General features: G+C 41.8%; 1 protein-coding gene across 4 annotated transcripts in view; it reads left to right on the top strand.

Moving 5' to 3' along the window:
• GRID1 (glutamate ionotropic receptor delta type subunit 1) overlaps positions 1-19,213 on the top strand; it is a 680,463-nt gene that overhangs the window by 410,267 nt on the left and 250,983 nt on the right. For all 4 annotated transcript variants that reach the window (XM_043925576.1, XM_043925575.1, XM_043925578.1 and 1 more), the window contains one exon: positions 54-107. In XM_043925576.1, coding sequence (XP_043781511.1) covers positions 54-107 — 54 coding nt within the window. The remainder of the gene's footprint in view (positions 1-53; positions 108-19,213) is intronic.

The following is a 19,213-nucleotide window of genomic DNA, read 5'->3' as shown; positions in this document are numbered from 1 at the left end:
CTTCTGGCTTGCTTCTGTTCATGTTTTTTTTTTTAATTTCTTTTTCTCTGCAGGCGGTGGAGACCAACCTGGCTTCCAAGGACAGCCACTGGGTCTTTGTGAATGAGGTAAGAGCCCCAGAATGGTGACGGGCGTGGTTTACGCTGAGCTCCCACCACTTGGGAAAGCACAGAGTGACCCTGGCAGGCTCCACTCTGACTCGGGGTGCTGGAGTGGATCCCAGGGCTTCTCTGAGCAAGCCAGCAGGTGAGAGAATTGGACGGGGCATGCCAAGATGCTCACCTGGAGCAGGTGGGAGCCAGGAAAATAGTGCGGATTTGAGTCTAGGAGGAAGTGGTGTCAGGCATGAGATGTGCTGGGTGAGGGGAGGTCACCGGTCAGGGCTCAGAGACTGGAGAGATGGAGGCTGGTCAGAAAATGGGATGCAGAGGGGATATGTAAAGGAATGCAGAACAGGGTAGAGGCTACACTTCTTGTAGGAGCCCAGGGTGAATGTGGGTTATGTGCCTGTGTGTCTGTAAGAGTGCATGGGTGTGAGTGTGTAACTGTATATACTTGTGAGAGTGTGTCCGGGTGTGTGTGCATTAATGCGTGCACATCAGTATGTGTATATGTGTGTCTGTATAGGTGTGTGTATGTGATGTCTGTACACAGCCCCCTGTGCAGGTGGTCAGGTAACCTTTTAAAGGGGTAAATGGTACATCTTTCCCCCAGGTGGCCTTCCCACTGGATTGGGCCCTTGGAGGAATGGGGACATCGAGGTTTCGTGGGGGGTGGTCGGCTTTCTACCGCTTACACCCTAACTGGCCTTGGCCTGCTCACGCTGCAGATATTACATGGGAGTGGCCTGTAATAACATGCCCTAGCTTCCCTGAAGAGCCCCCTCTACCTGCCCATCCATTCAGGAAGCACCCTCTGGGACAGTGCATATGACCCCAGCCAGCTATTAATATAGCTGACTCTTAAAAGTGCTTCCTGGCATGGACTTTCATCAGCCCGTGGCCTTCCGTTGCTCCTAAATTAACTGATTGATTTCTAATGGCCACATTCTAGAAGATGCAGGATTTATTGTGCAGGTAATTTATGCTTTTATGATGTGTGTTTCTTCATTAGCTCAGTGCTACCATGGCTGAAGGAGTTTTGGGCGGCTTATTTTCTTATGTTGCAGGTAGTATCAGGTAGTAACTGCTTGCAAGGCCCACTTTCCATGGTTTTTGTCCATAAATTCATTATCTCATTAGCTCCATGTCTACATGGGCCAATTGGAGACCTGCAAGGTCCATTTCTCTGGGGTTGCAGATGGTTGTGCTGGTAATTAGGAGAAGGGACATGATAGCTGCTTTCTTCAGAGGCTGCCAGAGTCCTCTTTGGTCCTGGGGAGGTTTTGATCCTCTGGGCTTTGCCAGCTTCTTTATAGGTTTCTTTCGTTTCTGGAGACAGAGGCATTCTATGTGCCCCGTAAGGTAGATGTCAGATGCTGGCTTTATTTTGGGGAGGGCTCCTCCAAATCAGATAGCCAGGGTTTCTATATTGTCAGTCTTCAAAAAGTGCTGTGTTTTTACATTTCCAACTTATTTCGTTTCTCCTCCCCTGAATCCTAACCCATTCCAAGGACTCTCTTGTCTGTCCCTCCCACCCCCTTTCCAGGGCTGGGGTTAACACTAACCAGTGTGAAGTGTCCCCAGGGTATTGCTGGGCGGCAGGAAGCCAGGGCTTACTTAGCACCACTGGGAGGTGTCGGGTGTGGGCACACTTGTCAGGGCCACACTGGAACAGCCTCACCCAAGAGGATTGCTGAGCTCCACCCCAGTCAGCAGCACATCGCACTGTGAACTCATAGACAAGTCATGTGACTGTCCCTGGGATAAATGCCGTCCAGAGGTGACCCCTCCCACTTTCTGAGTTTCCTTTTCTATGGGGAGGCCAAGTACTTGTCAGGGCATTTGTGTTTGTTACCATCCTTAGCCCTCATTCACAACCCGGTATGGTAGTTATTAGCATCCCCATTTTACAGATGGGAAAAGAGAGGCTCGAGAGGTTAAATTACTTGCTCAAGGTCATACAGCTATTGAAAGGTGCTTTTGGGATTTTGTATGAAGACTGTTGGCTCCAAAGACCTTCACACCAAATGACACCATCCTGCAGGTAGCCCTGGCAATGATCCTTAACCTATGGTCAGGGTCTGATTCCGTAAGACCAATCAGTAGGGCTCTGGTATGCATACTGATGGGGATGCCCTTGAGCTGGCCTTGGTGTCCACTCAGGGACATTCTTGAAGTCTGAGATCTGATGGTGGGTCCTTTTGTAAAGCTTTGACTCTTAGATCCCAGTGTGGCCTCTGGTTAATGACTGAGATGTTTTCTAAATCACAAGTCAACTTATACTTAGGACTTAGCCATATTCAGAACTGCTGTTTCCTAGTACAGCATGGCCGCATTGGAAACAAGTCCTATTATTCTTATGACGGTTACAGCATTCCAGGCTCTATCCAAATACAGACCCACAGACCAATAGTTTATTGGTTTATTATATGTGATGGCTTCTCTGTTTATTATATGTGATGGCTTGGAAAAAATAAAATGGGAGGAAAAGAATCAGGGGTGGGTATTTAGCAGCTCCACCATGATCTCCAGAATCTAGCATCTACACTGGGACCCCATCTATTGCTTCCTGAACTGCTCACCACTTCTCTGGAGGAGGTTCAGTCCATCAGATGAGCTCAAGTCAGCACCTCTTCAAACCACATCTTTCCCCAAGGAGGCCTCCATGGTGATCCTCCAGCTCCACCCGCTGCTTCCCTCGTTCCTCATGGCTCTGTCCTTCAGTTTTTCTTTCTATATTTGACTTTCCTAATATGTTTTCCTGGATTCAAGATAAACACTCAAGGGCACATGTTTTTGTTTGTTTTCTTCATGCAGTGGTTTTCTTAATATGTCTGCACCCTCACTGGTGAATATTGGTGTTGCATATTACAGGTCTGTTTTATTTGGAGAAGGGGTAATTGGAGGCGGAGAAAGGCTGTGAGTATATGAACCTTGCTGACAGTTTCTACAGATCTTTGGGCTCTACTGAGGGAAAGGACAGTGGCAAGCAGATGTGCTTTGGGGCGTAAACTATATTTTTATCAATTGATTAAATTACACATTAACTTGGCGGGGGATAGGGGATTCAAAAGAAATGTGAATAGCAAGTTTGAACATTAGTCAAGGTGGCCACTGCGCTGTGAGTCCCCTGGGGGCACGGACAGGATCCAGGTCCCCACTGAATCCCCGACACCCTTATGAAAAGTAGATTCTCAAAAGGGTTTGGTTGAAAGCATATCAGTGTACATAGCATAGGGTAGAGCAAGTTGCTTTGAAGAGTACTTCCCAGTCAGCCTCCAGGAAAAGATAAAGGCAAACAATTAAGATGGGAAACCCAGGGATGGAGGGGACAGCTCTGGGTCATTCATCAGAAGCTGCCAGTTTAGGACCCATTAGACTTGACTTTGGCTCCCAGGACCTCTGTATCAGCTGGTCTGGAGAGCTTCCTCTCCACGTGGCTCTGGCTTAGTGATGCACAGGTGTCCTCAGCGCTAGGCAGGGTCTGGATACAGACCAGGGGGCAGAGGAGCATGCCCTCCTGTGACATTCTGTGTCCAGGCAGGACACATCTGCCTCATTGTCTGGCCTCTTGAGAACCTTATGGAGGAAATTCTTTTACAGAATGTCTGTCTTTCCAGCCTCTTCCAGAACCATCTGTGAAGGGGACTTGAAGCACTCCCTTTGTTACTGGATAGCTCTCACTGTCGGAGGAGTTCCTCCAGACATGGGAATAAAGCAAACTTTTATGCAAATGGTTCAAGAAATGCAGAGGCACATACATAACCCTTGTGCTTAGGTTTTGTCAACAACTGATGCTCTGGGCTCTGTTCTGTGGTTCAGCAGGTGCCCAGGGGGAGGTAGGTTCTAAGGAGGGAGGAGGCACAGCCAGTAGGCCCTGCCCCATCGCTAGCCTATTTCCATGGCCCCCACATCCCATATCTTTTTTCTCTGAGCTCCAGACCCAGGGATCCAGATGCCTTCTGGCCTCAGCTGTTTGCAAACCTCTTGACCACCTCCAGCTCCATGCATCTCTCTGAACTCATCATCCTCCCCTCACCTGTTTCTTACCCAGTGCTCCAATCCCAGGGACCAATGTCTCCAACCTACTGGTTAGTTCCCTAGCCAATGGAGAAAAGCCTACATCCTGCCCCCTGCCTCAGAACTTATTCTAGGATGACCCCATAACACCTTTCCATCCTTTTCTTCTTACCCTCTGCCCCCACGCCCTACAAGCAGTGGGTGACTTATTGTTTCCTCTATTTATTTTTCTCTCTTGGTTTTGGACCTTTGCTAGGATTTTCTTTTAGGCCTGGAACGACCACCTCTGGCTGTCAAGGATTTACCTTTCCTGCAGGAGTTTGCTAAGCATCGCCTCTACCAAAAGATCTCCCTGGATTTATTCATCCTTCTGCTGTCCTGTATGTCTCACCCCAGCTATGCTGTGTTGGGGACTTGATACACACATCTGGCTTCTGGAACAGCCTATAAGTGAGGGCTGCACCTCCTTTCTGTCAGGCTCCCTAGAGTCCCCAGCATGAGGGGTTCACACACAGAGGAGGTGCTGGCTTAAGCTTCCCGCTGCTACATCTGCCTCTTGCTTCCTCACCTTGACTCTGCTTTTTTAATTGCCTTCATGGAGAGGAAGACACATTTATGACCTCCCAATCCTTCATGAACTCAGAAAACTGTGATCCTGCTTTACGAGCTATGACTGTTAGCATCCCAGGTCCCATTGCACCCCCCTTTCCTAGGCTTGCATTCTCCATCCTTGATCAGGCCATCAGTGGGCGATGGAGCAGCCAGGGAGGAGGACACTGTAGGAAGCACTGGCCAGGCTTCCTACAGCAGTCTCTACACTGTGCCCCAGGGAACCTGTATTCTGCTAATTCGTAGGTGTTTTGTGGGAAAAGGATTCCATGATCAAAGAAGGCTGATAAGTTAAACAGCAAAAAACAGGTTTCTCCTGCAGGCACCTTCATCTCTAATGCATGCTGTGCTTTCCAAGGATGAGGTGGTGCACTCTGGCTGCCACATGCACTTGTGTTTCAGACACACACATGTGCTTTTTCTCTCAACATCTGCTCACGCCTCTGCTGGAATAGGTCTTTGGCAGGTGGTGGGGTGTCAGGGCCCGTAGGATGGAGTTCAGATTCTTTCACGTGGTCCATGAGGCTGTTCATGAACTGACTTCAGAGCCCTCTCTGGTCTCAATTCCTGCTATCTTTTATCATCTAGAGCTTCTCTGCCTATATCATGAGATATCCCTGCCACCCCGAGCAGAAGGTCATCCCAGTGTCTGAACCTCTTCGAACCCCTCTGCCTAGAATGTTCTCCTGCTAGTGCCCCTGGGGGCATCTTGGCATCTTCACTGGTTTGGCACCAACAAATATTCCACAAGGACCCTCTGAGTACAGACTTGGCTCGCGCCAGAGGAGACTCCTGTCAACAGTCCAGCAAACATCATTCCAGACTTTTAAACCATTCCTACCCCCAAACACACACTGAGTTAAGACAAATGAAAATGGGATTAGGCTACACATGCATAATGCAGGGGAGAGAAATGCTAATATACTAATTGAAGAAAGCAAGAATAAAAGACCATGATATGCATGCTGAATGAAATAGCTTTAAGAAATCTCTATTCGGGACACACAGGAAAAGAGGGAGGGAAGAGATTTAATTTTTTTCTTCCTTTCATTTTGAAGATTCTAATTCTGTTTGAATATTAAGTCCCTGTAACATTTACCGTCTGAAAATTTCATTTAGCAACACTCTAAAACAATTATGTTTATTGTAATCGATTCACTTGTTTCTCTCCCCAGCCCCACTGAGGAGTCCTTGAGCACAAGGATCACATCCTAGCCAACTTTGTAGCCCCACTGAGAGCCCAGAACCAAGACTAGGAGCTGCCATTTATCAGACATTAGATGGAGCCAGGCACTGTTTTTGAGCATCATTTTTTTAAACCTATTTTTTTTACCTAAATATCAACCATTTTATTTAGATTTAATAAACACACATATTTGTGTACGGTTTTTGTTTGATGTATGTATACCCCTGTGAAACTGTAACCATAATGAAGGTAGTGAGCATATATATCACCCAACAGTGTCCTTGTGCCCCCTGGTAATCCCCACCCCGTCCTACCTTCCCTGCTCCTCAGGTGGTTATTGTTGTTTAGTCGCTAAGTTGTGTCCAACTCTTTTGTGACCCCATGGACAGTATCCTGCCAGGCTTCTCTGTCCATGGGGTTCTCCAGGCAAGAATACTGGAGTGGGTTGCCATTTCATTCTCCAGGGGATCTTCCTGACCCTGGGATCAAACCCACATCTCCTGCTTTGGCAGGCAGATTCTTTACTGCTGAGCCCCCAGGGAAGCCCACTCGTTAGGTAGTCTGTTTGTATTTTCAGATGGATTGTTTGTATTTTCTAGAGATTGTTTGTAGGTAAATGTTACAGATTGATTATTTGTATTTTCTCAAGTTTTGCATAAGTGGAATCATGCAGTGTATACTCTCTTCTTCTTCTGTTTTTCTATGGCTGTTTCCCTCCAGATAATTATTTTGAGATTCACCCTTATTGCAATATACAGTAATAGTTCTTCCCTTTTATTGATGAGGCGTATTCAGTTGTATAACAATACCACAGCTTGAATATATGTTTATTCTTGATTGACATTTGGGTCATCTGAGATTTTTGGTGATTTCAGATAAGGCTGCTGTGAACATTCATGTACAAGTCTTTGTATGAACATAGGCTTTCATTTTGCGGGGAGGGTGCATATTTATAAGTGGAATTACAGTGCTCTATGGCAGGTGGACTGGCAACTCTTTAAGTAACTTTCAGGTTGTTTGAGAATCCCAATTGTCTCAGACCTTCTTCAATACCTGATTTAATCAGAGCTCTTGATATCAGTCTTTGTAGTGGTTTGTAATGGTGCCTCATTCTGGTTGTAATTTTCATTTCGCTAATGACTAGTGATGTTGAGCATTTTTTCAGGTGTTTATTTGCCACCTATGTCTATAGTTTCCTTAGGGGGAAAGCTGAAATCATCGATTTGAGAACTTCATTTTTCTTTGCTACTTTATATTTCCTTTAAATGAGTTAATGGCATCTCCAAAATTTTCATTGTTATTCAGTTCAGAATACTTTCTATATTACCTTTTGATTTCTTCTTTGACCCATGAGTTGTTTAGAAGTGCCTTATTTAATGTCTTAATGTTTATATATTTTTCAGAGATCTTTACTTTATTGATTTTTAATGAGTTCCATGTGGTCAGAGACCATAGTTGAATTACTTGAATATTACTTGAATCCTTTTAAATTTATTGAGACTTATTTGATAGTCCAATAGATTGTCTTTTCTGGTAAATGTTTTATGTACACTTGAAAAGGATGTATAATCTGTTGTTGTTGTGAGGAATGTTCTATAAATGTCAATTAGGTCAGTTCTGTTGATAGTGTTGCTTATGTCTTCTGTATCCTTGATTATATTTCTCTACTTGTTCTATCAATTATTAAGAGGGGGGATCAAAATAGGCAGCTTTAATTCTGAGTTTGCCTATTTCTTCTTGCAGTTTTATCAGTTGTTGCTTAATATATTTTGAAGCTTTGTTACAAGAGAGATAAATGTTTAGCATTTTTATGTCCTGTTGATTAATTGATCTGTTATCATTATGGCATGACTTTCCTTATCCTGCTGCCCTGAAATGTCCTTTGCTCTGAAATATACTCTATCTGATATTACTGAGGCTATTGGAGATTTATTTTGACTAGTGTTAACCTAATATATTTTTCATTCTTGTTTCTTTGAAGTATGTTTCTTGAAGGCTGTTTCTACTTGGATCTTGCTATTTTATTCATTAGGACACTATGCTTTAATTCAAGTGCTTAAATAATTTAATATGAGTATAGATACAGTTAGGAGAGGGTGGAGTCCTGGAAGCCCACTGAAGAAACTATTTCAAAGAGAAGAGACAGGTCGTTGACCTCAGGTGCTACTGCGTTGAGGATGTGATGACCTTGGGGTGAATGTTGGGAAAGGGTTGGAGGATAAATTTTCAGATACTTGACTTATATCATCCCATTTTACAGATCAGGAGCCAGAGGCTCCGAGAAAGAGACTGAGTTTTTGATGCCACTTAGTAAGTGGCTGAGTCAGGATTTGAACTTAGGTATGAGTGACTCAGAATTTAAGAGACACACACCTTATGTCACACTGACCCTCTCTCACCTTTTCCCTCCTCACTCAGCATTAACTACATGCCAAATATATGACTGAATTCCAGCAATATTTGGTGTTTTAAAATAATTTGAAAGTGGTAATATAATCTTGTTGGGGAAAGTCTTATTATAATTTTTTATTGTTTATGATTAGCTTTCCTCCCTTTGTGCTGTTTTACATATGAGCACCTTGTTTTCAAAATATCCTATGAAGAAGGTGAAAAATTCCTGAAAAAACCCACACAGGTAAACTCATGCATGTCACATGAGTAGTGTCTGAAAGTAAAAACCATATTTACTAAGAATGTACTTCCCTTTGTCAATCAGAATATATCTATTTTCCTTTCTCAGCTCCAGAGGAATCTATGAGAGTTAACACTTATGGTTACAGATAGATTAGGAGATATTTGTTATATAATACCATTCTTCAGTCCTTTTCAAAGCCCCATGAGAAGTGTACTTGGAACTACACAGATGGTGGCTTTGAGGCTCAGTACTGAGAAAGTGAGAAGATATCCCTGTTTTAGACCGGTCTTGGGGAACATACCATGGATAAGATTTGACTCTACTGATGACCACTTCTTTGACTTTGGGAAATTTTTCTTAAGATTTTTTTATGTGGACCATTTTTAAAGGCTTTATTGAATTTGTTACAATATTGCTTCTGTTTTATGTTTTGGTTTTTTGGCCCCAAGGCATGTGGGATCTTAGTTCCTTGACCAAGGATTGAACCTCCTGCATGAAAGGTGAAGTCTTAACCATTGGACTTTCAGGGAAGTCCCTGGGCAAATTGTTTTATTTCCTTCCTGGAACTTTATTCTCCTTATCCAGTCAATAGAGTTTATAATAAACATCTCATGGGAAACTTATGAAGCCTAATGAGATAACTCACGAGAAACGACCAATCACAGGATCTGTCATACAGTAGACACTCTTAAAAGATAGCTTTTCTTATTAACAACCAACCAATGTTCTGAGGGCAAGTTTGTTTTTGGAACTTAAGCAAGGAAGTACTGATATTTAAGGACTTGGTAACAAGGAATACATGTCTTTATGAGGAGTGTAGGGGGTTGGGGACATAACTTGATTCATCACCTGGATGAACTTGAATTGCAGTATTTATAACTGTGTTTTTTTTCTCCCTGGAACTCTAGTTCTCCTAACTCTATTTTTCAAACTCCTATGCATCCTTTATGACTCATATCAAATTAACCTTTCCCCATGTTGCAACACCTCTTAATTTCTTCCAAAACCTTTCCTTCTTTCAATGCCCCAGAGAACTCAGGCTGTGCTTCTTTAGTGGTCCTTAACTACTTGCTCTGTCTCCTATTTCCCTGCCTGGATCTATAACTCTTGACCACCTATCACTAATTTAGCATCTGTGAGGCACTTGGGGTGCTTATGAGAATCAGAGAGAGATGCTCCTCACCCTCAGATAGCTTGTAAGATTGTGGGTAGGATTGTGTACCTAGCTCACTGAACTACAGGTAGGCAATATTGTAGGAGCCACTCCAGATCCTCTGCAATTGTCACTCAACTTCAACCTCCTTGCAGACAAAATTGCTCAGCCGGACCCATACCATTGCTGTGGAATCAGACTCCATGTTTCAGACATGAGTCAGTTGTTCCCAACAACTGTTGTTTTGCAGAGTTTTGACAGAAGAATGCTTGGGAAAAGCTTTGGAAAAGGGAGTGCTGACACTTAGGGAGTTATAAAAATAGCTTTAATTACCACATGCAGCAAATGTGTCTGAAAACTAAAGGTTAGTGTCTCTACCTTTCTGCATTCCCATCCATCGCTCTTCCCACAAATGGATTCTGATGGTTTCAGATGAACTTGTTGCTTGTGCCAGAAAGACCCTATTATCTGTGCCTTCTACCCTGTTATTACACCTCCTTTGCCAGGCTGGATAATCATCAGGCACCACACAGAGAAGTGAAAAGCAAGTGTGTGTACATATACACACACACACACACGGCTACTGCCTTTGTATGCAGCTCCTGGTGGAGCTCCCAGGGAGAGTCCTTTCAAAACTGGAATATGAAAGCAGAAATGAAGACAGGAGGACACTTAAACCACCAGAACTTCTTGGGCAGTGTCTTAAATGATGTGTGAGGGCTCATAGAGCCCATAAACTCAGCTCTGGGTTTTTTTTTTGCCTCTGCTGTCTCAAACCAGATGATATGCATGCTGGAGTAACCTGTCTCTTAGAGCTGGTTGTAGAATTTGAAGTGAGTATCCTGCAGCAAGGGGAAGAAACCCTTTAAGTGTCAGTGATCAGAACTGTGAGGCAGTTTCCTACAGCCCTAGAGACTGGCTTGTCAGTTACCACGGCAATGAAAGATTGAGGACCAAATGCTGCCACCATCGCGCCTGATGTTACTCCTGGTCAGCCGTAGAATGGGCCTCCTGGACAAGGATTGCTGGAGCCCCCCTTGTGAGGCTACTGGGTTCTGAACAACCTCTTCCCACCCTCAGATCTCTGCTTGTTTGCTGTGGGGTATTGCATAAAACGGTGAGCCGGGTGGTTTGTCCTCAGAAGCAAGGAGACTCACTTCATTGAGTACCTACTGTATGCCAGGCCCTGCTTTGAATGCTTTATAGGCAAGACAAGTGATATCTTCCCATGAAATCCCATTTAGAGAGACTGCAAGACATTTGAAGCTATTTTAACAGGATCTTCCTCCCTACATGTGTGCGTGCTAAGTCACTTCAGTCACGTCTGACTCTGTGCAACCCCATGGACTCTAGCCTGCCAGGCTCCTCTGTCCATGGGATTCTCTAGGCGTAAATACTGCAGTGAGTTGCTGTGTCCTCCTCCAGGGGATGTTCCTGACCTAGGGATCGAGCTTGTGTCTTTTATGTATCTCTGCACTGGTGCCACCTGGGAAGCCCAGCTTTCTCCTTACCCTCAGGAAACTGTGTAAATTTTGGATTTTACACTGTCAAGGTCAATCATAGAAAGATCTCCATGGACACTCAGGGAATTCCAATTCACTTGCTTAGGGATAGTGATGTTTTTCCTGAGCCCGAGAGACCCCGTGCTGGGGGCCCAGCCCTTCCTAAGTGGCCACCAACCATTCCTCTCACATATTTTGCCCCTGGGACTAACCTGGATCAGGGATGGGTAGGCTACAAGCTTCTCTTTCGTTACATCTATATCCACTGGAAACTTCCTGGCTCCGGCCACTTGACCACCCTCCATTGTTCAAGCCACAGAGGGCTTCTCAATCAGCTGTCATCTCAGTTCACCTGTATTCAAAGAAAATATTTTGGGAGAAAGAAGAGCATGAGGTATTTCTGACCTCTGTTTGGGCAGGTGTGTGGTTGAGGGGGAGGGACAGGGATAGAAGGAAAATGGAGAAAAATTGATCTCATCCTTTCTGATTCTTATAATAAAGCAAAATACACAAAATCAATATACCAATAAAATTATTCTTGTCAAACATTTTTATACACATAGCTTGTTTTGCCAGATTGAAGTTTTCCTGTTCAGTTCAGTGTTATGTCCTACTGTTGCCAATTAATAATGTATCATTAGCATTTTATCAACTCAGTAAATAGCATTTGGGATAACATGTAATAGCCTTGCAGTAGTCTGTCACTTGGAGGAATTGTAATTCTTCACCATTTTTGGAAATGTGGGTTAGTTAATGCTACTGCAAATAATATAGCGATGAACATCATTATACCCAGATCTGCTGATGTCTCTAATTTCTAATGATGGTAAAGTATTTGTTTCAGAGTATGGGAGCTCTCAAAGACCTGAGTGCCTTATATCAGAGTGCCTGTCTCATCCCGCTCTTTTGTCTTGTGGACATGAATATAATCAACATAGACCAATATATAGTTTTCCATTTTTAGCAATTTTTTAGATGAAAAAAGTTCACACAGCCTTGTTTTAATTTGCATTTCTTTGCTTATTAGTCAAGTCAAACACTTTGAACATTTACTGGTTGATTATGCCTATTCTTAATTTTGTGACTTGCTTGCTTCTGTCCTTTGTGTGAATGTATTCATCTTTTGTTATATGGCCAGATCTTTCCAACACTAAGAGATACATTCTTTTTGAAAATACTCATTCGTTTATTTGGCTGCACCAGGTTTTGTTGCAGCCTGTGAACTCTTAGTTGAGGCATGTGAGATCTAGTTCCCTGACCAAGGATTGAACCTGAGTCTGCTGCCTTGTGAACATAGAATCTTAGCCACTGGACCACCAGGAAAGTCCCTAAGAGATATATTATTAATACAGGAAGACTGATAATAAAATTGAGGCCTAAAAAATGTGTGAGGCTAAAAGACAAGCTGGAATTTTCAGCTCAAGTTGATCTCTTTTCAAAACCTATGTTACTTCTACATATTGCTTTTGAATCAGCCCATATCTACCTTAATGGGAGATACATATTGATTTGTGTCTTTTAAGGGTCAAATTTCGTGCACCAAGGCAAGGAAATATTCCAGTTACTATATTGGATTAGATCATTTTAATTTCTGCATCAAAACTTAGTTTTGAAACTGAAATAGAATTTTCTATTAACCTTGGTTAGGGAACAGAAAAGTCATGAAACTTTCCCTAATTTTCATCCAGTAGAGTAAATGAGCAGGGTCAAAAGGCCAATGGAAGACGTTAAGTCACTTTTATGATTAAACTTGAAGAATCTTGCTTGTTCAAGGCCTTGGCTCTGTTCTGTGGGAGTCTTCAGTGGCCCCCACATGAAGCCCCTCCAGAAAGACTCTCAGGGAATGGGTGAGCACTCTCTTTCCTCTTGTGGGGAGTTAGAAGCATATCCGGATTCTCTTTTCCCCTCAAGGAAATGTTCCTCTCTAAATCCTCTTTCCTTCCATTTTGACTCTTCTGGACTTTTTATATCTTCCTTGTGGGTGAGAATTTTTGGAATCAAGAAATTGATTCTCAGTCATTTCCCTTGGCCCATCTGCCTATGCACCAGGCACTTCACTATGGAATTTCATATCATTAAAGCTCGGCGCCTCCGAGGGAAATTCCAATTTAGTATAATGGTTCAGTTTAATATAAAATGCCATTTCCTCCCCCAAATATTGCCTTCAGGAAGAAGGGCTCTACTATCCATTAGATTTTTGTATCTCAGCTCTCATGACACAGCCGTGGGAGGGATGTGTACCCTGGGTGAGAAGCAGTCACAGCAGCTAGGACTGGGAAGTGTGGTGACAGTGGGGTGTGAAATTATGGACAGACCTCTAATAAAGGGCAGTGACGGAGTAGAAGGTGGTGGTACCTGGGGAGGTTATGAGGTGATCCAGCTGCATCTCTTGCTACAAGGGCTTTCTTTTTCACCCTGAGTGAGCGGAGGAGCCACTGGGACGTTCTGATCAGAGAGGTCATATGATCTGAATTATACTTTAAAAGGACCACTCCTGACTTCTGTGTTGAAAATACATTGTGGGGGTTGGGGTGAAAAAAGTTTTTAAAATAAGGCCTTTAGGAACTTCCCTGGTGGTCCAGTGGCTAAGACTCCACACTCCCAATGCAGGGAGCCTGGGTTTGATCTCTGGTCAGGAAATTAGATCCAACATGCTGCGACTTAAGATCCCGCGTGCTATAACTAAGACCCAGTGCAGCCAAATAAGTAAATAAAGAATTATTTTTTTTAAATTAGGGTCTTTAATTAGAGATGATGGTGGCTTGGTCTGGGCTGATATGCACAAAGAAGGTGAGATGTGCTCAGATTCTATAATTTTGAAGGTAGGGTTGACAGATATTGCTGACCAAACTGATATGTAAAGAAGGCAAATGGCTAGTCTAAGGGCAGGCTTCTAGCAAGCATTTAAATCAGGGAAAGGGAGATGAGAGTTTAGGGTGTGAGTGAGATGAGTGGTAGTTTATGTAGGGTGCTCTGGCTTTAAACCCAGGCATTCTAGCTCACTTGCTTATACTCTTTTTTTTTTTTTTTAACAAGCTTTTGGATGTATAATCAACATTAAAAATACCACACAATTTGACGACTTACAATTTGGAGTTTTGACATTTATACTTGTGAAACTATCACCACAATCATGATAATGCACATTTATATTACCAATGAGAGTTTTCTTATGCCCCCATGTAATCAATTTCTTCCTCCACCTGATCCCAGGCAACTTCTAATCTGTTTTATGGCACTATAGGTTAATTCACATTTTCTAGAATTTTGTGTCAATGGATTTACGTTGTTGTTCAGTTGCTCAGTTGTGTTCGACTCTTTGTGGCCCTATGGACTGCAGCACACACCGTCCTTCACCATCTCCCAGAGTTTGCTCAAACTCTTGTCCATTGAGTCAGTCAAGGTACCAACCATCTCGTCCTCTGTTGTACCTTTCTCCTTCTGCCTTCAATCTTTCCCAGCATAAGAATCTTTTCCAACATCAAGAAACAAGAAAAAAGCCAAATAAATAACCTAACTCTACACCTAAAGCAATTAGAGAAGGAAGAAATGAAGAACCCCAGGGTTAGCAGAAGGAAAGAAATCTTAAAAATTAAGGCAGAAATAAAAGCAATAGAAACTAAAGAGACCATAGCAAAAATCAACAAAGCTAAAAGCTGGTTTTTTGAAAAAATAAACAAAATTGACAAACCATTAGCAAGACTCATTAAGAAACAAAGAGAGAAGAACCAAATTAACAAAATTAGAAATGAAAATGGAGAGATCACAACAGACAACACTGAAATACAAAGGATCATAAGAGACTACTACCAGCAGCTCTATGCCAATAAAATGGACAACTTGGATGAAATGGACAAATTCTTAGAAAAGTATAACTTTCCAAAACTGAACCAGGAAGAAATAGAAGATCTTAACAGACCCATCACAGACAAGGAAATCGAAACTGTAATCAAAAATCTTCCAGCAAACAAAAGCCCAGGACCAGATGGCTTCACAGCTGAATTCTACCAAAAATTTAGAGAAGAGCTAACACCTACCTTACTCAAACTCTTCCAGAAAATTGCAGAAGAAGGTAAACTTCCAAACTCATTCTATGAGGCCACCATCACCCTAATTCCAAAACCTGACAAAGATGCCACAAAAAAAGAAAACTACAGGCCAATATCACTGATGAACATAGATGCAAAAATCCTTAACAAAATTCTAGCAAACAGAATCCAACAACATATTAAAAAAATCATACACCACGACCAAGTGGGCTTTATCCCAGGAATGCAAGGATTCTTCAATATCCGCAAATCAATCAATGTAATACACCACATTAACAAATTGAAAGATAAAAACCATATGATTATCTCAATAGATGCAGAGAAAGCCTTTGACAAAATTCAACACTCATTTATGATTAAAACTCTCCAAAAAGCAGGAATAGAAGGAACATACCTCAACATAATAAAAGCTATATATGACAAACCCACAGCAAGCATCACCCTCAATGGTGAAAAATTGAAAGCATTTCCCCTGAAATCAGGAACAAGACAAGGGTGCCCACTCTCACCACTACTGTTCAACATAGTGTTGGAAGTTTTGGCCACAGCAATCAGAGCAGAAAAAGAAGTAAAAGGAATCCACATAGGAAAAGAAGAAGTGAAACTCTCACTGTTTGCAGATGACATGATCCTCTATATAGAAAACCCTAAAGACTCTACCAGAAAATTACTAGAACTAATCAATGAATATAGTAAAGTTGCAGGATATAAAATTAACACACAGAAATCCCTTGCATTCCTATATACTAACAATGAAAAAACAGAAAGAGAAATTAAGGAAACAATACCATTCACCATTGCAACAAAAAGAATAAAATACTTAGGAGTATATCTACCTAAAGAAACAAAAGACCTATACATAGAAAACTATAAAACACTGATGAAAGGAATCAAAGAGGACACAAACAGATGGAGAAACATACCGTGTTCATGGATTGGAAGAATCAATATTGTCAAAATGGCTATTCTACCCAAAGCAATCTATAGATTCAATGCAATCCCTATCAAGCTACCAACGGTATTTTTCACAGAACTAGAACAAAGAATTTCACAATTTGTATGGAAATACAAAAAACCTCGAATAGCCAAAGTAATCTTGAAAAAGAAGAATGGAACTGGAGGAATCAACCTGCCTGACTTCAGACTCTACTACAAAGCCACAGTCATCAAGACAGTGTGGTACTGGCACAAAGACAGAAATATAGACCAATGGAACAGAATAGAAAGCCCAGAGATAAATCCACGAACCTATGGACACCTTATCTTTGACAAAGGAGGCAAGGATATACAATGGAAAAAAGACAACCTCTTTAACAAGTGGTGCTGGGAAAACTGGTCAACCACTTGCAAAAGAATGAAACTAGAACACTTTCTAACACCATACACAAAAATAAACTCAAAATGGATTAAAGATCTAAATGTAAGACCAGAAACTATAAAACTCCTAGAGGAGAACATAGGCAAAACACTCTCTGACATAAATCACAGCAAGATCCTCTATGACCCACCTCCCAGAATATTGGAAATAAAAGCAAAACTAAACAAATGGGATCTAATGAAACTTAAAAGCTTTTGCACTACAAAAGAAACTATAAGTAAGGTGAAAAGACAGCCGTCAGATTGGGAGAAAATAATAGCAAATGAAGCAACAGACAAAGGATTAATCTCAAAAATATACAAGCAACTCCTGCAGCTCAATTCCAGAAAAATAAATGACCCAATCAAAAAATGGGCCAGAGAACTAAACAGACATTTCTCCAAAGAAGACATACAGATGGCTAACAAACACATGAAAAGGTGCTCAACATCACTCATTATTAGAGAAATGCAAATCAAAACCACAATGAGGTACCATTACACACCAGTCAGGATGGCTGCTATCCAAAAGTCTACAAGCAATAAATGCTGGAGAGGCTGTGGAGAAAAGGGAACCCTCTTACACTGTTGGTGGGAATGCAAACTAGTACAGCCACTATGGAAAACAGTGTGGAGATTCCTTAAAAAACTGGAAATAGAACTGCCATATGACCCAGCAATACCACTTCTGGGCATACACACTGAGGAAACCAGATCTGAAAGAGACACATGCACCCCAATGTTCATCGCAGCACTGTTTATAATAGCCAGGACATGGAAGCAACCTAGATGCCCATCAGCAGATGAATGGATAAGGAAGCTGTGGTACATATACACCATGGAATTTTACTCAGCCGTCAAAAAGAATTCATTTGAACCAGTCCTAATGAGATGGATGAAACTGGAACCCCTTATACAGAGTGAAGTAAGCCAGAAAGATAAAGAACATTACAGCATACTAACACATATATATGGAATTTAGAAAGATGGTAACGATAACCCTATATGCAAAACAGAAAAAGAGACACAGAAATACAGAACAGACTTTTGAACTCTGTGGGAGAAGGTGAGGGTGGGATGTTTCAAAAGAACAGCATGTATACTATCTATGGTGAAACAGATCACCGGCCCAGGTGGGATGCATGAGACAAGTGCACCGCCAGAGGAATCGGGTGGAGAGGGAGATGGGAGGGGGGATCGGGATGGGGAATAAGTGTAAATCTATGGCTGATTCATATCAATGTATGACAAAACCCACTGAAATATTGTGAAGCAATTAGCCTCCAACTAATAAAAAAATTAAAAAAAAAAAAAAAAAAGAATCTTTTCCAGTGAGTCAGCTCTTGTCATCAGGTGGCCAAACGATTGGAGCATCAGCTTCAGCATCAGTCCTTCCAGTGAATATTCAAGAGTGATTTCCTTTAGGATTGACCACTCTGATCTTCTTGCAGTCCAAGGGACTCTCAAGAGTCTTCTCCTAATACCACAGTTTGAAAGCATCAGCTCTTCAATGCTCAGCCTTTTTTATGGTCCAACTCTCACATCCATACAGGACTACTGGAAAAAACATAGCTTTGACTGCAAACCTTTGTCGGCAAAGTAATGTCTCTGCATTTTAATACACTGTCTAGGTTTATCACAGCTTTTCTTTCAAGGAGCAAGTGTCTTTTAATTTCATGGCTACAGTCACTGTCTGCAGTGATCTTGGAGCCCAAGAAAATAAATTTTGTCCCTGTTTCTATTATTTCCCCATCTATTTGCCATGAAGTGATGGGACTAGATGCCATGATCTTCATTTTTTGAATGTTGAGTCTTCAGCCAACTTTTTCACTCTCCTCTTTCACCTTCATCAGGAGGCTCTTTTGTTCCTCTTCTCTTTCTGCCATCAGGGTGGTATCATCTGCATATCTAAGGTTATTGATATTTCTACCAGCAATCTTGATTCCATCTTGTGCTTTATCCAGCCCAGCATTTCTCATGATGAACTCTTCATATAAGTTAAATAAGCAGGGTAACAGTATACAGCTTTGATGTACTTCTTTCCCAATTTGGAACCAGTCTGTTGTACCATGTCCAGTTCTAACTGTTGCTTCTTGACCTGCATACAGATTTCTCAGGAGGCAGGTAAGGTGGTATTTCCATCTCTTTAAGAATTTTCCACAGTTTGTTGTGATCCACACAGTCACATAGAGTACATATTATTTTTTCCCAGCTTATTTCATGTGGCAAAGTGATTTTGTCATTCATTTATACTGTAGTGTATGTTGATGGTTAATGTTAACATACGGTGTAAGGTAAGGGTTGATGTAGAAGATCTTTTTTTAATTTTTGCACATGGATATTTAATTGTTTCAGCACCAATTGTTGAAAATAGTATACTTTCTCCTTTGAATCCTTTGCTGAAAATCAATTGGCATTCAGTATTTGGATCTATTCCTGGACTCTTTATTCTGTTCCACTGGCCTTTATGTTTATCTTCACACTGGTGCCACATTGCCTTTATATTGCAGCTTTATACTTAATCCTGAAATCAAATGGAATAAGCTCTCCACCTTTTTCTTTTTGAAAAATATGCTTCCACCTTCTAGATCCTTCACATTTT

The sequence above is a fragment of the Cervus elaphus genome, chromosome 15 (assembly GCF_910594005.1).
Source record: "Cervus elaphus chromosome 15, mCerEla1.1, whole genome shotgun sequence".
Classification (NCBI taxonomy): Eukaryota; Metazoa; Chordata; class Mammalia; order Artiodactyla; family Cervidae; genus Cervus; species Cervus elaphus.
The sequence above is the reverse complement of the archived record's forward strand: the minus strand, read 5'-3'. Positions and strand labels throughout refer to the sequence as shown.